We start from the raw sequence: 17,681 nt of genomic DNA, 5'->3' as shown, positions 1-17,681 counted from the left end.
CGACAATAAATAACTGCAAAGTGGATAATATAATACACACTGTTGTGGTTTTCGTGTAAGTATATATGTAACCATCGTTTTAAATATGTAAAACAAAATATAAGAATCTGAGATTAAAATATAAATTAAGAGGAATAAATTAATTCTCTTGTTTGAATAGTTCGCATGTTTTTAATTGGACCGTTTTTACTATGTTGTTACGTGCTGTACCACGTGCGTTCATCATACGCAGGACTAACCGCTAATCTTGCTCGAACGCATTAATAAAAAGAGACCGACTCATTAAATCCTGCCGTGATTGGTTAGATCATGAACTCGGTTAACTATCATTGGCTTGAAAAAGTGGCGCTTTCTATTTATCGTCATCATTATTATGAGAATCAAATGATATATTACGTTTATGTGTAATTTCTTAAAACTCTATGTAAAATAAAAAAATATCATATGAATGTTTAAAAAAGCGATAGGTTAGATGGCTAATAATTCGTTTTTTGGTCATTTATTAAAAATCATAATGTAAAGATATAAATTATAGTAAAAATGTTTCATAAGAGCTTGCCTACTGACCTTGAATTGTTCTGGTTCAGCATTTTGATCTATGGTAAAGACTAAAGACAAATTCACGAACCAGAGGCCCTGGCGACACACGTGAATAACGAGTAGGAGCAATTGAACCGATTAAAACGATCGAAACGATCCAAAATTTTAAGATTATTAAAAACAATTAACGGCCTACAATGTTCTCGGTAAATATATGTTCTTATAAAAACCAACTTCGAGTTTAAATGTTATGGAACATATGACATTGTTAGTTTAAGAAAAAATGAAAAACTCATACTTTTCATTATTCATTATTTTTAGTCGGCGGTAAGGAGGGTTGTTCGACGATCGTTTTCAACATCAAAATGGAGTGGCGCACAGCAGGTAAAAATTATTGTTGTACATTGTACAACTATTCTTTTTCTCTATCATTTGTTCGGACATAACCTCTTTCTACTTTGACAAGATTGTACCTGTGTGTGACCTTCTTGTCGCTTAATAAAAATAGCCTTCTTAAAGTAAGGCTCTTCGTTTCTCTCTATTTGATGGATTTTATTTGCTTTATATTGTTCGTTTCATAAATCATACGATCTGGTTGTTACATGCTGAAGGACGACAAAGGTCATCTATTTCCGATGTCAATTATTTGATTATGATTTAAGCGTTTAAATTTATGATAACAGATTTTACTATACGTTGTTCGCAATGATTCTACCGTTATCGAAAAGAGGTAACATTAAATTTTAACGTATTTTTTCTCATTACTGATTTCACAATTACGATGTAGATGACGGTTCGAGATGCTTTGAACTCAGCCCTGGATGAAGAAATGGAAAGAGACGAAAAAGTGTTTTTGATGGGCGAAGAAGTGGCACTGTACGATGGAGCATACAAAGTGTCTAGGGGCCTCTGGAAAAAATATGGAGACAAACGTGTCATTGATACTCCTATTACAGAAGCAGGATTTGCTGGTATAGCTGTTGGAGCAGCTATGGTATGTTCCTACTTCCTCTCGTATAATATTTCTTCCATTTTTCTGAAAACTTATAATTTCTTGTTTTCTTAATTAATGCCCTTCGTTTAATTAAACGTTTTAGGCTGGTTTACGTCCTGTATGTGAATTTATGACATTCAATTTCTCAATGCAAGCTATTGATCAAATTATCAATTCTGCTGCCAAAACGTTTTACATGTCTGCTGGAAGAGTAAACGTACCAGTTGTTTTTCGTGGACCTAATGGTGCAGCAGCTGGAGTGGCTGCACAACATTCTCAATGCTTTGGTGCTTGGTATAGTCATTGTCCTGGTTTAAAAGTAGTATCACCTTATACTAGCGAAGATGCAAAAGGATTGCTAAAAGCTGCCATTCGAGATCCTGACCCGGTTGTTGTATTAGAAAATGAAATATTATATGGTGTTCAGTATCCTATGTCTGATGAGGCTTTATCGAAAGACTTCGTCTTACCAATTGGTAAAGCAAAGATTGAACGTGTTGGAAAACATGTTACATTAGTGGCACATTCCAAAGCAGTAGAGCAAGCTCTTGAAGCAGCAAATGAGCTTGCGGGGAAAGGAATAGAAGCAGAAGTAATAAATCTTAGATCTTTAAGACCATTAGATATAGACACCATTGTACAGTCAATAGTGAAAACAAATCATTGTTTAACTGTGGAACAAGGTTGGCCACATTGTGGTATCGGAGCGGAGATTAGTGCTAAAATTTCAGAAAGTAAGTTTTCCTAATTCAATTTATATATAAGCAACTTAATCATCGCGTGTAATTTTTATTCACGTTTCACATTCGCTTTCAGGCGAGGCTTTCTATCATCTTGACGCACCGGTAATTCGTGTCACGGGTGTTGACGCGCCTATGCCCTATGCCAAATCATTGGAAATCGCATGTCTGCCGCAAACAAATGATATTGTGTTCGCAGTAAATAAAGTATTGGGATTGGAGTAATTATTTATATAGATCTCTAGGTAAAATGAAAAAATGCTGTTTGTTTCTTCTTTGAATTTCACATGGTCTTTGTATCATTTCACGTTACGGCCTCTAGTAGGTTCCTCATGAGGTAGAAAGTAAGTACAAAGTTTAACGATAATAAGATGGTAGAAAGTTGTTTTACTGATAGAAAAAGAGTTCAATTCGCAGGACTTGTACACTATATCCACAGATCTACACATAATTAAGTGATGCGTGTGTGTGAATGTGTGACGTTAGTGCGTACAAGCTTGTATACTTGTACATGTCGATTCGAAATAGTATAACTATTTACTAAAACAAATTAACGTTACTGCTTCTGGAACAATACCAGAATGTCCTTCTTTGTACATGAAAGATAAGTCATTGAAATACTGCCATATCTTATTAAATGCTACTATGAGTTAATCTCTCACTTTAAATTAACTTTAAAGGTAATTTTCAAATGTATTACATAGATAGGCAAAATTGTAAATTCTTAACGTGTATGAAATGAACGAATAAACATGCCGCATTTGTTTATTAATTATTTATTATGAAAACTTAATAAATTCCAATATGACTACAATTTTCTCCATTCCATTCATTTTCTGTGGCTCATTTGTCATCATTCCCAATCATATTAATTTTTTGTATTCCATTTTCCTCATCTGTTAATGGTCATGTATGATACATGCGCAATAAACAGCATGTAACAACAGTCATATAACGTTCAAACGCGTCTCTTAGTTCATTATCCCTGAAAAATAAAATATTGAAATTAGACACAGTAAAATATCTCCAAAAAATTATTTTACTTCTTATAGTAATCTATTTGGCCTTTACCTAAGTACATCCATATCTAGCGCACATTGAGTATAAACTGACATGAAATTTCTGAGGTCAGCGTGTGTCCAGTTCACTTGACGCCATGGTTCTATACATCTTTCTACTAGTTCCAAAAAAAAAAATCGTAAATCTCTGGTGCGATGGAGATTACATCCTATCCCTAGGATAGCTCTTGTATATGAACGAAAGTTAGTATCTATTTCTTGAAACGAACGTTCTAAAAGCATAGGTTTAAGCTTGATGCACACCAAACTGTAAAGGAATATAGTAGAAACTAAACACAACGTGTCCTATATATCCAACAAAAAAGATCTTACTGTTTATGATGTTTATCATTTTCTAGAAGCACCCTACATTCTGCTAACTCTAACAAGAATTCTCTATCTAAATCAGTGTCAAAATATTCTGATCCAACACAACGGTATGTCCACGATGACATCATACTGTTGGCACAATGATATAAATCAGGAAACGTTAAGAACTGAAGCTTTCTCTTGTTCATCTCAAATCTAAGACACGCTATGAACACCACAGCAGCATATCGCCTGATGGATAATAAAAATGTAGTTGCTAAGACAAATTTTACATGTATATGGAAGAACAATGCAAAGTAATAATTTTATATTGTACTTGGCAAGATCTTCTGAGAGCAAGAAATGTTGTTCGATATTAGCAGCCAAAGAACCTGGCAGATCTTCAACAACTTTGAAGACTCTTTTCACATTATCATATTGTCGACGACAACTCTTTAATGTTATGCCTGTTTTTTCTGACACCTCATCCATATCTTTTCTACTTTTTGACGTTAATTTTTTACCTAATAATTCTCTAATAACAACGTCATCGAATTCATAGTACCTGCGAATTGTAATCGAGAGAATACGCGTTTTAAAAAGAGATATAGATACATAAGTAACATTGTTAATAAAAAGGTCTGGTTACATTTCAATAAGCATTTGACTTGTTTGTGGTTCTATTTGAAACGCGAGCTGTTCGCTCGCCAGTTTAGTAGGCGTGTGAAGTAATTTTTCTAGAAGTGCGTAAGTCCGATAGTGATCGAGGATGTCAGAAGCTATTAATTCGATCGAGGCATTCGTTTGTTGACATATTCCTCGTTGATGTAAGATATTTACTGCTTCGCTCGCTAAACGGATAAGAAAAATTCCTGTGAATTTTCACTTATATCTATACTCGGCAATCCAAGTAGACTAGTAATTTTATTTAACAAAGAGTTCTATTTTTATACAACTGTATTTAACGAACTTACATGAATGGCCATCGACCCAAAGCTGATATATCTCAGGATCGACAAGAGTATAATTACTGATAAATACATCGACTTCTGACAACATCACGAAGATACAGTGTCTTTTAATTTCACACTTTAAAAATAGGCCCGTAAATGGGCTTAGCCACACATCGATTCAAGACATCACGTACATTTTCAGCTTTTAGGTGTGTCGTATTTATATCATCGATTGCGTTTAACGTCTTCTTCCATAAATGAGATATATGCTAATTAAGGATAATATATACATCCTAAAAACTACAGACGATAATTCATTAATGGTAATATATGCCTATTCTGTAGTCTATGTATTCATACAGATCTGTGTTTACTACTCGTCTGGGTTAGAATTCCTTTACCATCTTTATGTCACTTCCGACGTTATCGATTCAATGTAGAATAAGGTTAGGTTAGAAAATGTGTCATGTTAGATTATGTGCATTGTAAGCTAATCCATTCTGTGTTATAATTATAGACAAAGTACGTATAATTTATTTTCCTTACTCTTCATATCATTTCTCTTTTCATTTTTCCTTGGTCTCTTTTTTTATTCCATTTTCTTTCCCATTTCTTACCATCTTTACTCCTCTCGACTTTTTTTGTTCCCTCCTCTTTCTTGTCATTATATTTTATTTTATTCACTCCTGATAATCTCTCTCTCTTAGCTTCTTTCTTCTTTCTCCCCTTTTCTTTTTCTTTCTTTCATATCATTCAACGTTGTCTCAAAGAATCGTCCACTTAGCATGTACACGAGCTCCTTAATTATCAATCAGAAAGCTAAACGTTAAAAATTCCTTACACCTATCTGGTCTAAAAATGTCATAGTTCGTTAAAGAATTGTTTAGTGCAATATTTCAGTTTCTCGAGTCGGTTTTAATTGATAAGAATCTGCGCGGCCTCAGCCAATTAGCGATCAATTAGGCGAGCATTTGGCAGGACAAAGCACCACTTTCATGTCTGAAAGCATGATATCTACACTCTACGCGTGTTATCCTGTTTAAAAGTGCGTGATTTCAATAACGTAGTAATTCTTCGCCCCTTATAAACTACTACCAGGTTTGTTTAACGAATATATGTTTATTTAATAGTTTCTTATATAATGCTATATCGAAGTTAAATAGTTTCTCGAACTCATCTTGTTCGCATTTCATTGGTCTCTTACTTAATTGTCAAAATCGCCAGTAGTTTGCACTATAATTTCTTTTGCACGGATCATTGATTGATTGTGAAGATCACTTTATTTACGCTGACTTTGCTTTACTCCCATAATATTTTTTCTTTCCTATTCCCATCTAAAGGCAACTACAGACACCACTATACATGATACAATTATGAATTGTATAGCAAATAACATGAGCTGCTTGGTTGATTGTGTTATGTAGTTAGAATATTTACTAAGTAGTTTCGCTGATTTCTATGCAAGCATAGATTTTTAACTGATAGTTGTTGAGTAAAGTACAACGTATTAAATTCTACATTTAATTCTGTGTTAAGATAAACGAATATTGTAGACGTATTCGGACTGCAATTGTAAGATATCATTGCTTGTATATTATTTATAATTTCATAGTAAAATTTAGTTTTGTTATACGAATCATTAAAAATTCATCAGGTACCTCTCCTGCGTTTATAAATGTAATTTCTACATTTATTATCCTAAACTCTGAACTCTAAGTTAAGTTAAACGGTCGGTATTTCAGAACTTGTGGATATCAAATCCCGTAAGATGTCAGGTCTATTTCATTCGTTACCGTAATGTTAGTTTCTATTGAAACTTGTTTATAGTTTCAATATAATCGCTCTACACTCATCGTTTTAAATCGCAGAGGGTACAGCGAGACCTCTGATTTTTTACATGTTTTGCATTTCAGAACATTTGTTACGAGTCACGAAGTCCCTTAAGATGTAAGATCTATCCTAAACTTAGCCAGTGGTTAATATTCTACGTATATTGGATCCAATTCGATCATTCGACTATTTGGTTCTTGCATTCAATAAACAATGGCGAGGATATTGATCGTAATTCTCTCAGTAAATATAGAGACATTGAGGTGAATAAGCGTATTAACTGAATTGACTAAGGGAAGAAGCAAGCTTTACCGCTCGCCTCGATGGTTGTTTGTCTGTTCGAATATACATATAATTGATTTGACTTAATAATAAATATATTCTAGCAATGTGCGTGATTACGCAATTACGTTTGGATTAAATATGGAACGATTAATTTAAACGCACGTGGTGCGCGCGATTTTCACGCTAGCGGTAAGTAAAGCTAGAAAACGAATACTGTTTCAATTATTCGCATGACTTAACGTGCAAATAATGTTCGTTCTTATCGGCATTACGCAACTTTCTATTTAACTTATTAATGAGCACCGTTCTCACGTGAAAAATTAAGAGGCGGTCTATTTTTGTGTATACATATGTGTACAAAGATGGATGCTGTACGTGCACTTGCTCACAAAAGTATTCGAACACAAGTATTTGAACACAAATGAAAAGTTTTGATGAATGTATTATGTACATTGTACCAAATTTTTTAAAATTTTATTAGTAACGAGACATAATCGTCGTCATTATTTTAGTAAAATTTGAAACCAATACGAAAATCGGATGCATGGCCACCGATCGAGACCCGTTTGGCCATATATCCTGGGAGTTTACTTTCCGAGAATTTGCCCACATTATCTGACTCCTGCTCACTTCGCTGTCCGTGCATGAAAGGCCAGAGGGAGAAGTAAACAATGCGAGTGAGACAGAATAGGTAGAGTGTAATAAGATACTGTAGAATCAGATCATTTTTTACTCCTAGTCGTATATTACATATTTCATTAGTTTAGTTAACAATTGTTGATCAGATATAGTCGTGTTTGTACAAATCTCAATAATCCGACTGAGGCTATCTCCTAACGATACAATAAAAAAATAAAAAACATTGTATTTTTCTTCTTCCGATTTGAATTACATCGATGCGGATCATAGATAACGCAGAGGCCTGCCTCGCGCCAGCAGTTCCAGGAATTGGTGGGGATAACTTGTGGCCATACGAGCGGACAAATTCGTGGCCATATATCCGAACGCTACTGTACATATATCGATCCACATGTTAAAAAATTAGTATGTATACAGCATGAATAGTCGTGTTAAACGTATAATTAGTGCTAAAAATGATCTCATTAAATATCGTGGCACATTAATACAACGAATAACTGACTGTTCAAATATTTTAACTTCTATATATATATATATATATAGATTTTCAAATTCGTTTCAAATTTTACCAATTGTGACAGTGGTGTTAATAATATTTCAAAATGTTCTGTGTAATATGAAGTTACTGTAACTGTTTAAATACTTTCTTCAGCCTCTGTACGCGAAGGTATAAACAACTGTATTCGACATGGAAACTAAAATCAAAGGCGACTCGTCCGTGTACATTCTTTCTCGACTCTGTATTCGTGCTTTCCACGGGCTTTCTGAGAGCATTTGCAGTCCACAACGTTTAAACTTTAAACGTTTTCCTAGTCTCTTCACTGCGAACCATGAAACTACGCGTGAAGTCCATTCGATTCGACAGAAGTATCACGTTTCTCCGCGATAATGTTTCGATAAATTCTCGACGAAACGGCGAACATTCGAGAGTTCTATACACTTTAGTATATAGTTTTACTCGTTTGAAATTCAGGATACGAAGAGGTTGGATGTGCAAATTTATTCAAAAGGAACTTGTTTCAGGTAACGAAGGGGATCAAACTCTCGTCGCTTTGGAAACGATCGAATCAGGTGCGATAGGACCTCGAATTCGAATCGATCGAGCCGACGTAGGGTATTTTCGGGGGAATCGTGGGAGAATTTCGGCGACTTTCGCAAATCACATGCAACCGCAGGCTTCCACTACCATATTTGGCAGTGTTTTTTGCGTGATCGTATTATTCGAATCAACGTAGAGCAGTTGAATCGGCGACAACTGCGTAGGTGAACAACATGGAATGATCTCGTTTTTACGACGCGTTGTGCTACCATTCTTGGCCAATAACCTCTGAAACAATAAAAGAGAGAGAAATTAATGCTCCGAAGGAGTTCCATATAGGGTGTGGTCGAATAACACGCACAAGCGGGCATCGGGCGATTCCCTACGAAAAAGTAAGACGAAAATATAAAATAAAATTTGTTCGTACGATGCTTCGTTTTCGAGAAAATCGAGTTTGAAATTCGATCAAGTATACTTGAACACGGACTCTGACTCGTGGACCGAGCAGGAGTAAGCAATCAACTAAACATGTTCAAACTCTGTTTTCTTCAAGATGAAACGCATTCAACGAAAAAACTTTTTTCTCATTTTTGACTTATCTTCGCATCTAGAATGAAATAACCTTCTATCGATATTTGACTCGTATCCAGTCGGCTTATCAGCGGGTAAAGTATAGCTGAAAAATGTTCAAACTTGATTCTCTTGTAAACGAAGCGTCATAGGAGAAAAAATTGTATTCTATATCTTTTATCTTACTTCTCACGTGTTATTCGGCTGCACCCTATACAATCGTTGGCGATAGTCTCTGTTGTGATTATTTGGCGGGTAAGGATACTGCGAGATCGTAAAATAAGTCAGGTTTGAGAGCATTACGTTGTGTAATAAATTCAACCAAGCAATAAATCCAATAAATCCAATCATAAATTCAAGCACCAAGAGCAAAAGAGAAGATAAAAGAGGATGCCTACTCTGATCACGTTATTGTAGGGAGATCCACTGATGGTCAACGAAGCTGCGGAAGAACACGATCCACGACAGAAATACGCGTGATATCCGCTCGGATGAAGAATCCAATCGCTCCAACCGATGTCTTTGAAATTAATATAGAGCTCGTCCCTGCAGCACTCCTTCATTTCCGGCAGACAATTTGAGTTCCTCTTGGGCCTGTTTTTCTGCAGTAACGGCGACGTGTGTATCACGAGGAACGGTTTTAATGTTTGTTCGACGGATACAGGCGCTGTGTCTCGATCTATCGAACAGGTGCTACAAGCTATCTGTATCGCGTGATTCAATCGAAGCTCTTCCACCCATTTCTTCAGCGTGAAAGTTACGTCGGTCTTCACCCATCCCTCTGAAACAGCGATCGTCCTGATCGTTTTAACCTGTGATCGCTTCGTATCGTCGCGCCACGCCTCGTCCCTCTTCTCCTCTCTTCGCCTAGCCTCGACTCGCCTCGCCTCTCCTTTCCATTTCGCTTATTCTTATTCTTATCGTTTCGATTCGACTACTTCGTTGTTCGTTCGCACAACCGACAATGTTGCTGTATCTGCGAGCATCGATATTTTGTCCATTACTATCTCTATATTCCGTATATTTCCTTTCTTTTCTTTTCTTTTTTTTTTCATTTTTTTGTTCAATGCGATCGCGATTCTAAATGCACAATTGCATTTCGAATGACTAGAAGCGTGGGAAGGTGGAGGGTGGTGGCGATGGTACATGTGGCACGAGAGAAGAGGGGAGGTACAAGATTTGACTACGCTGCCATTGTTCTTTCCAGTTTGACACTCGCCCCTCCCAATTCGATCGAACAACCGCACGACCGTTCGAAAGCTCCGTGATGCGACCGACTTAATTTCGCGTTCGATTCCTGTAAATTGGTCGATTCGTAATCGCGATCTTGCAGCAATACAGCATGAAGTGACTTTATACCGTGAGAGCGTTGAATTTTTTTGCTGACACACCACTTCACGGTCTAAAGTCCTTACCAACTGTCAACAAATATCTTTGCATAGTTTTGCGCTCAGTTTCGCCGATTCCTTTCGTGTATCCTATCTCTCTCATCTTCTTTCTTTCGCTCTCATATTCCTATAATTTTTCCATTAACTAAATCCATTAAAATATGCTTTAAGATTAGCATTTGTCGCGTACTTTCGGTGTATGGACTTTGGTCCAACATTTCCAACGTTTTAATCTGTTACCTGGAGGAAGTCGAATTAACCGATTATTTAGGTCGTAAGTCTGTTCGGAGGAATCATTTATTTGTTTAGAAATCTCCGACCTTCCTTTTTATCTATCGTTCCATTCTGTCGAAAATAAATTAGATAATACATAGTTATATCAGCAAGGACTAAAGATTGACCGAAATCGATCTGCTTTTGCTCAATTTTGATTTGGTAATTGTAGAAGTTTCCGATTAAAGGACGACTCGGTTAAACAGTTTATCCCATTAAGGATCAATCATTGACAATTTCTTTTCGATCGATTCCCTTTTTTATTAGCATCGTGACTAGGAAGGGGAATTCCAAGGATTCGCTTAAATTTCTCTCTCGTCGCTATGTCTTCCGCTGAAATTCTACAATCTTATGAGAAAAGAGATCGAAGTATCCACGTTGTTACTCTAAACCGTTGTTCAATCTTCAAGCTTAAAGCGTTCATTTATAAAACGATAAACTGTGTCGACAGATGTAAACGCGACAAAATTGCGACATGGCAAATGGATTTGCTGTAACGATGACATGTAACGGGGCAGAGGCAGCAAGAGAAGCGGTCGATTTCACCCGGTTCGGTATTTCTACGATAACGTCGTATATCCCGCGTCTAAGAGAAATGAAAACACGAAAGATGTACGAAAGAACGAGAAGTAGACGAAGCTTTTACGCGGAGACCTGTGCGCGATTATCTATGAAAAGAAAGTATCTCGATTTACCTACCTCCGATATCGGTTTCAAAGATAGCCATAATCGTGTTTTTCTCGAAATGCCCGTTCAAATCCCAATGATCGAGCTCAGACAGCACGAAAGTTTGATTTAGATAGTCATTTTCGTCGTATTCCTTGTAAAACCAAAGTTGCGCCGAGGTCACATCCACGAATTGCATTTCGTTGGGTAGATAAAAGGTGAAGCAGGCTGCCGGATTAAAGCCCGTCAGATGGTTCGATTTCTGTTGACACTTTTTCGAATCGGCAATACCTGAAACGTTTGCCATTTATTTTCGTATTCGGTTCGCCGTTACTAAGAAACGCAAAGTGGTCTCTGTCCGATTCGAACATGTTAACGATGGAATAAAGACGACAAGATGCTTACAGTAGCGAAATACGGAAGAGAAGGTCTAATGTCAGTTAATCGCCGCGCGTAAACATCTTATCGATGGAATTTAAATGCGAAATTTTTAATTAACGTTTAATTAAATGTAGAAATTTGAAGTGATCGAGTAATTCGCAGACTGCAGATGTTTATGCATTTAAAGTAAACTTTGATACGCAGAAATCCGCGAGATAGACGTAACGCGCTGAAATATTCGAAACAATGGTATTTAGTTGTGGTATTGTCGTAAAAATACCAACTTGCGTAAATAGTTGCTTGAAAATTTATATTCGTTAAACGTAAGATCAGATGTATCTTCCTTCGATTTTTTTCGCCTTCGTTTTAATTTCATAGAGATACACGCGTCTCGTGAAACGGATCGTTCAATTTCACGGGGACTGACCTTCGTTCGGAAAAACAACAATTTGGTCTGTTTTTCCATAAAAACTGTCAGCTGATTTTTCCGGTTCGAGTGGTGCTCCGGGTTGAAGTTCGAGTACACGACCATTTATCAGAGGCTTCGGCAAGGTCGACAGCGGCATCGATATCTCGGGTGGCTTGGAAAGTCGCAACTTCTTCAGTATTTGTTGTTTGACATACTCGACTCTTAGCTCTGTTAAAATCGGATCGGTAACGGTTAGTATGCCAACCTTATTTTGTGTACATTCGGCGCAATTCTCTTCCTCGAATGAGGTCGATAAAGAAAACGAGGAAGAGGAAGAAGAACTCGCTGAGGTCGAACTGCTTGATCGTAAATTAGATGCCCACCGAAGGTAAGGCAAAGGATTTGCGGCCTTGGGCCAGGTGACTTCGACCTGATTATCCAACAACAGAATAGAAAGTAATACCAGCTGTTGAATTAGTCGCATCGTGTCGATATTTCGCATCGGGTATGAATATCCCACTCACACGTGTTTTCCAACAGATATTTTTCTTTCGTTCGTTTACCCCTTTAACATTGTTTCGAAGAATCTCATCGATCGAGGAATACCCACTGATTTTCCATTAAGTCGCACATCGATCTCCTTTCTCTTCTTTTTATCTCGCTATCGGTAGCTATCGAATGCATGGACCGCTAATAAAATCGTCAGTAATTCTACTAGCTCGAATTCGACTGTGTTTTGAAAAATATTTTTCTTCGATTAATCCACATTTTTATTTTCCCTCTTCCTTCTTTCCTTTCCTCCTTAGTTCCCTTTCTTGTTACCGAGCTTTCTTCCTTCCTCAGGTTCCTCCCATTCTGCCCCTTTCTACCCCCTTTCTCTCAACCTCGCTTCCTTCTTTCTCTTCTTCCTTCTTTATTTTCTTCGTTGTTTTTTTATCACTATATCGTCCTCAGGCTCGACGCAGAACGCTTGAACGATAAACGAGCGAAAATTATTATTCGATCCACGCAATAATCAATAATTCGCTATGGTTCTACCTTTCGATTGATTCGGTCGTTTTCGCTGATCCAACTACACATGCAACTTACCCGCGAAGACTGAAGACACTTCGTTAAATCATTATTTAGTCACGCATCGGCTCTTGGTACAGTCTGAACTTTGCTCCATCAGCGGGGGATACAGCGGATTGGACGGAGACGAATCGTACTGATATCGTCGGGGGAAACACGCGCCACGAACATGCTTTGTGCTTCGTCGTCTTTGTAGTCCGTTTTTTCATCTTTTTCACCTAAATTCTTAATTATGTGTTCGGCTTTGTAAGAAAGATTTTGAAATTACTAGAACGTTTGGTAGGTGAAGCGAAAGCGCCCGTCGTCTATTTTCCATAAACGCGTTATACGCACTACGATATGCCCACTGGACGAATTCGTGGAACGTCGTGGAATTTCGTCGACAAAATTTTCTCGATCCACGATCGCATCCGACCTCGCACACGATTGCCCATGCGTACGTTACTCTTTTCGATAAACGGTTACCCCTTGTTGAAATTTTATTTCAAGTGTCTACCAGATAAGAAGAAGTAACAAAAAAAAAAAAAAAATTAATCGTCGAGAAAATGAGCAATCTGTAGCTGAATTCAAGGCCGATTAAACTATCGCTTCCGAGAGCGATCAAACTCTTGCCGTTTTATACTTATTATACTATCTTGTTCTTTCGGAGGTGGGAAACATCGTGAAAGTACGTAAATCCCTTCGGTGTCTTGAAGGAATTGGCGAGCCTTGACCTAATCGTGTTTTCGGATCATCCACACCCATACACGCCGATCTATACGTTCATGCCGCTATACGTTCTTCCTTTAATGACCGATAGTAACACGAAGAGATGTACAATGGTATCGTCGTTAATTTAAAAATGATAGATTTTAATAAATATCTTTTAATGGGTTCGTTCTCCGATTCATATTGAGTTAAACTTTTGCATACGCCGCATAATTGGCTATGCCGCATCGATTTTTGTTTTTAGCCAGACGCATATATCCATTTTCACCCCATCCGTTACCCCACCAGTTCTTCAGAATCCATTCGGTTGGCGTGTATCCAACGATCACCATAGCGTGATTCACCATGTCCGAGCTACAAACTTCGTCATCGTAGACTCCTGTGCTGCGAAACAAAATTTTCTTACCTTTGTAACTAGGAAAGAACAGAAGAACAAAAAAAAAAAAAAGAAAATAAATAAATAAAACGAAATTACAAGAAAGGAAATGCGAGGATGGAAGGTACAGAAGACAGCGTACTAAGATTTCGATAGAGCCAATCGTAAAAACTTATGACAACGAGTATTTTTTGCGAGTATGTAAAAACTTCCGCGCCTCTTTTTAATTCGTAAACGACAGTTCAATGACTTCGGTTCGTTGTCGTTTCAGGGTCATCGCATAAACGATGCATCAAAGGTTATCGTACGAGTGGACCAATTTCTTTGAACATCTGTCAGAGGGGGATGATACGAGTTTTCGTACTTTCATCTTTCGCGTAAACATTCATTAAACACGGATCGGTCGCGTGTCAAAAGCGCTTTGTCCGTTTCCTTCCTACGCCCTTTTTTTTTTTTTTTTTTCATACAACAGCTCTATTTAATTCTCCACTCCCTTGCAAACCCCATTTTCGTTTTTCTATCACCTGCAATGCCACGATATTGTTTGCCCTAACAGCCCCGATAATCTTGGCTTCCAAGGAATAAAAAATACTCACTGATAAAGTTGAAACGTTTTTGGACTGGCATTTACCGAAGCGGCTATTGGACCTATGGTCGCTACGGCAGCTTCCAAAGCTTTTTCGTCACGTGCTGGTAAAACTGCCCATGAAGTGATGTTAACTACGCTCAAGTCTTCTACAAAACGACACGGACCTTGCTATCCTCCAAAAGCAAACATATCATTGGTGGATAATTATCTTTGCCTCCTATACATATACATGTATACATACTAATCTACGATACATAAAACACATAATCCGAGCGTAATTCGATATCGTTTGGACTTTCTTCTATATTGATTTCATTGCCTCATGTTTGTTGACATTCGCGAATTCCTAATGTATACATTTTGTTTAAAAATATATTTGTTACTTCAGCCGCGAGCGTATACTTAAATCAGCATTTGGAGATAAGCTATATTATGAAACACGAGGGATAACGGAATAACGGAAATCTCGATACCAATAGTCTACGAACGAACTTACCTACAGTGGCTACGAGAAGCATTTGCACGTATAATTCATAAACATAACGTCGTGCGAACACTTTTTCTAACCGCTGTACGTTATAGTCGAAGTATAATGGAATAAAATAAAGAACGTCTTTCCGAATATAGCATTATCAGGATTTAGAACAGTCCGCGTTTTGTTCCAATATTTCGTATGTCAGTGTTATCTTAAAAAAAAAAATGACAAAGAAGAGGAAAAATAGAAAGGAACGTACTTTCGCTGTATACGAATAACGGCTTTGAGGCATTAGACCTTTTGCCTTTTCGAGATATCTCAGTGTGTTTCTCAGAGAACCTCCTGAACAACCTAAATTTCCAGTAGACGTACTGCAATCGATCAACTGTTGTTCGCTCAATGGAATCAACATTCCTGTTTTTTTGAAGATTTGTCCTTGAATGCTGGTGGCTATCGAGTACGCGTAACAACTTCCGCAGTCTCTTTGATTTTCTGCCGGCGTTTTAAATCCCATTTCGCGCCAATCAAGCTGTGGTGGAATTCTTCGAGGATCGTGCAAAACCGCTCCAACTATCGGTTCATTCGATACACGTCGCTTACGACTAGGAATTAGTTTTACCTAGAGAATAAAGAAAAGAAAAAGCCAAACCGTTATACAACAAAGAAGAGTTTTCTCTCAATTTTTCTCGCAACTGAATGTTTGTGGAAATTTGAAATTTGTGAAAATGCGCATAATATGAAAAAATATGGGGAATATCTTCGCTAGATAGATGATAGTTTATACTGTTGGCTATAGTATGATTAGGAAATGAAACAAATCTCTAGTCAGAATTTATTTATTACCCAATAATAATATCCGTTTTACGATAGCTCTCTTAGAATACGAACCATTTCTCGAATATATTGCCTAGTTCCGAGATCGGCAATGTGATTGTCTCTCAACGTATAGCTGTGATGACCCGCAGCTGCCATCATATTGTGCTTATAAATCGTTATTAGATTTTCTTCCCAAGCTATCCTTCGGTTAGTCTCGACATTTCCAGAGTAACTTTTATTGTAACGAGTCTGCGGCAACAGTAATATCTTAGAGTATTATAAGTATTATAACATACGATACGTACGATGGAGTACAAAATTTTGCTGAAACATTTAATAATTCAATAACGTCCTCGTAATATTTAATAAACGAATCGGATCTTTATTTATATTGTCCACTTCTTTTATGTATATTCGTAAGCATACTAATTTCCATTACAATCCAGCCTAATTGCAATATTGATCGAAGATATTCAAATAAGACGCTTATAGTACCTTGTACAAGTTCCAATATTCATCTAGCCGTTCCGATACTTCTTGAGGAAAACGATTTTGTTTGTCAAACGCTTGGATGCCATGGATACCCCATATAGCTAAAAGGAGAACTAAAAGGACACAAAGACGAAGAGACATCGCGAATGCAACCGTATTAAAAATCGGCTCGATAACACGCGAATCGTTGTTTTTTCTGCAGTTCGATCAACTGACTCAAGCGTTCGTTATTTCGATTCGAATGCAGTTTGACCTTACGGCTGTTCTCATTTGACATCCAATTGGTAACTACAGTGTCAGCAATTTTACAAATTTCGTACGTACGTAAGCACGGGGGAAGTTGAACCGTAAAACTTGCGTCATCTCAAGTGCAATATATGTAAGTATATTTACCAGCAGCCTGCAGAATAATATCTGCGGTGGCCGATTCGATGCCTCTACAATATGATACGAACGAACATCGTTTCCACCGCAAATGGGTCAAAGAGCAAATGACAGATCTGCTTTCACAACCTTTCCTGCACTTTTCCTTGGAGCAGGCTTTTCTGTATAGATATAGCTTGCATGAAAACTCGACTATTATCAGCTATATTCTTCAGAGAAATTAAGCTTGTACCGTCGAGTGATATTGAAACGCGAGAAGCAAAGCTAACAAATACTCAAACAGAGTTCGTAAGATCGTGAATAGCGTTCGACAGGAAAGATTGAGAAATTCGTCGTGAGATGGCTGTACTTGCAGAAGTCGCGCAACTTTTAGAAATAAGGAATTCGAGGCACACACACTCATGCATTGACCGACGATTAATTCATTAACTCGCGTACCGTTTGCGCATAACCGACCGCTTGTACTGTACATTTCGCTTACAGTTTGCGTTTCTACGTTCTCTGCGCTGACATATCTAATTTCTTCCAATTTACGAATTAAATTTTTTTTGCAGGGTTGAATTATTTGAGCGCGTACACGCGCGCGCATGCATGCATGGTCGCCAGCTAAATCTATTAGCCGCTTCTCATTCGCTTTCGCTTGCAATACATATTAGCAGTGATAGTGGTTGGTGATGTAGTTGCGCGGGACGGGAT

At 37.5% G+C, this 17,681-nt stretch overlaps 3 protein-coding genes across 19 annotated transcripts; 1 reads left to right on the top strand and 2 right to left on the bottom strand.

Moving 5' to 3' along the window:
* Positions 1-520: 520 nt before the first annotated feature.
* Positions 521-3,046, top strand: LOC122575422 (pyruvate dehydrogenase E1 component subunit beta, mitochondrial). Of its 3 annotated transcripts, XR_006319432.1 has the most exons (6): positions 521-746; positions 862-924; positions 1,328-1,534; positions 1,638-2,268; positions 2,351-2,618; positions 2,692-3,046. XR_006319432.1 is itself a non-coding variant. In XM_043744311.1 (5 exons), exons 1-5 carry the CDS (start codon positions 738-740, stop codon positions 2,497-2,499), a joined length of 1,059 nt encoding a protein of 352 aa, XP_043600246.1. In that variant the 5' UTR covers positions 521-737; the 3' UTR covers positions 2,500-3,046. The 3 variants fall into 3 exon arrangements, 2 of the variants coding, with proteins under 2 accessions (XP_043600246.1, XP_043600256.1); XM_043744311.1 differs by having other exon boundaries at positions 2,351-3,046; XM_043744321.1 differs by lacking the exon at positions 521-746 and adding an exon at positions 1,224-1,270 and having other exon boundaries at positions 856-924; positions 2,351-3,046.
* Positions 3,035-5,462, bottom strand: LOC122575413 (acidic fibroblast growth factor intracellular-binding protein). Of its 2 annotated transcripts, XM_043744287.1 has the most exons (7): positions 4,996-5,423; positions 4,616-4,894; positions 4,291-4,492; positions 3,979-4,206; positions 3,666-3,893; positions 3,346-3,600; positions 3,035-3,259 (listed from the first exon to the last, which is right to left on the bottom strand). In XM_043744287.1, the coding sequence occupies exons 2-7, from the start codon at positions 4,698-4,700 to the stop codon at positions 3,181-3,183; spliced, it is 1,077 nt and encodes a 358-aa protein (XP_043600222.1). In that variant the 5' UTR covers positions 4,701-4,894; positions 4,996-5,423; the 3' UTR covers positions 3,035-3,180. The 2 variants fall into 2 exon arrangements, with proteins under 2 accessions (XP_043600222.1, XP_043600232.1); XM_043744297.1 differs by lacking the exon at positions 3,035-3,259 and having other exon boundaries at positions 3,385-3,565; positions 4,616-5,462.
* A 1,959-nt stretch (positions 5,463-7,421) lies between these two features.
* LOC122575350 (procathepsin L-like) lies at positions 7,422-17,478 on the bottom strand. Of its 14 annotated transcripts, none has more exons than XM_043744186.1 (7): positions 16,995-17,478; positions 16,605-16,889; positions 16,182-16,358; positions 15,553-15,912; positions 14,826-14,986; positions 13,164-14,237; positions 12,584-13,043 (listed from the first exon to the last, which is right to left on the bottom strand). In XM_043744186.1, the coding sequence occupies exons 2-6, from the start codon at positions 16,740-16,742 to the stop codon at positions 14,042-14,044; spliced, it is 1,032 nt and encodes a 343-aa protein (XP_043600121.1). In that variant the 5' UTR covers positions 16,743-16,889; positions 16,995-17,478; the 3' UTR covers positions 12,584-13,043; positions 13,164-14,041. The 14 variants fall into 14 exon arrangements, with proteins under 14 accessions (XP_043600096.1, XP_043600087.1, XP_043600166.1 ...); XM_043744259.1 differs by having other exon boundaries at positions 16,605-16,714; positions 16,995-17,177; XM_043744264.1 differs by having other exon boundaries at positions 16,605-16,702; positions 16,995-17,177.
* Between the last annotated feature and the right edge of the window lie 203 nt (positions 17,479-17,681).

The sequence above is a fragment of the Bombus pyrosoma genome, linkage group LG2 (genome assembly GCF_014825855.1).
Source record: "Bombus pyrosoma isolate SC7728 linkage group LG2, ASM1482585v1, whole genome shotgun sequence".
NCBI lineage: Eukaryota > Metazoa > Arthropoda > Insecta > Hymenoptera > Apidae > Bombus > Bombus pyrosoma.
Note: the sequence above shows the minus strand (reverse complement) of the source record. Positions and strands in the feature narration are given on the sequence as shown.

Coding starts and splice junctions, on each gene's coding strand:
- LOC122575422 (XM_043744311.1), top strand. Junction 1,535..1,637: donor TAGCTGTTGGAGCAGCTATG/GTATGTTCCTAC, acceptor TAAACGTTTTAG/GCTGGTTTACGTCCTGTATG. Junction 2,269..2,350: donor TAGTGCTAAAATTTCAGAAA/GTAAGTTTTCCT, acceptor ATTCGCTTTCAG/GCGAGGCTTTCTATCATCTT.
- LOC122575413 (XM_043744287.1), bottom strand. CDS start 4,700: ATGTTGTCAGAAGTCGATGTATTTATCAGTAATTATACTCTTGTCGAT. Junction 4,207..4,290: donor AGTCAAATGCTTATTGAAAT/GTAACCAGACCT, acceptor TACAATTCGCAG/GTACTATGAATTCGATGACG. Junction 3,601..3,665: donor AATGATAAACATCATAAACA/GTAAGATCTTTT, acceptor ATTCCTTTACAG/TTTGGTGTGCATCAAGCTTA.
- LOC122575350 (XM_043744161.1), bottom strand. CDS start 12,576: ATGCGAAATATCGACACGATGCGACTAATTCAACAGCTGGTATTACTT. Junction 11,576..12,092: donor TGTTGTTTTTCCGAACGAAG/GTCAGTCCCCGT, acceptor CAAACGTTTCAG/GTATTGCCGATTCGAAAAAG. Junction 9,739..11,317: donor CTTTGAAACCGATATCGGAG/GTAGGTAAATCG, acceptor TCGCTGTTTCAG/AGGGATGGGTGAAGACCGAC.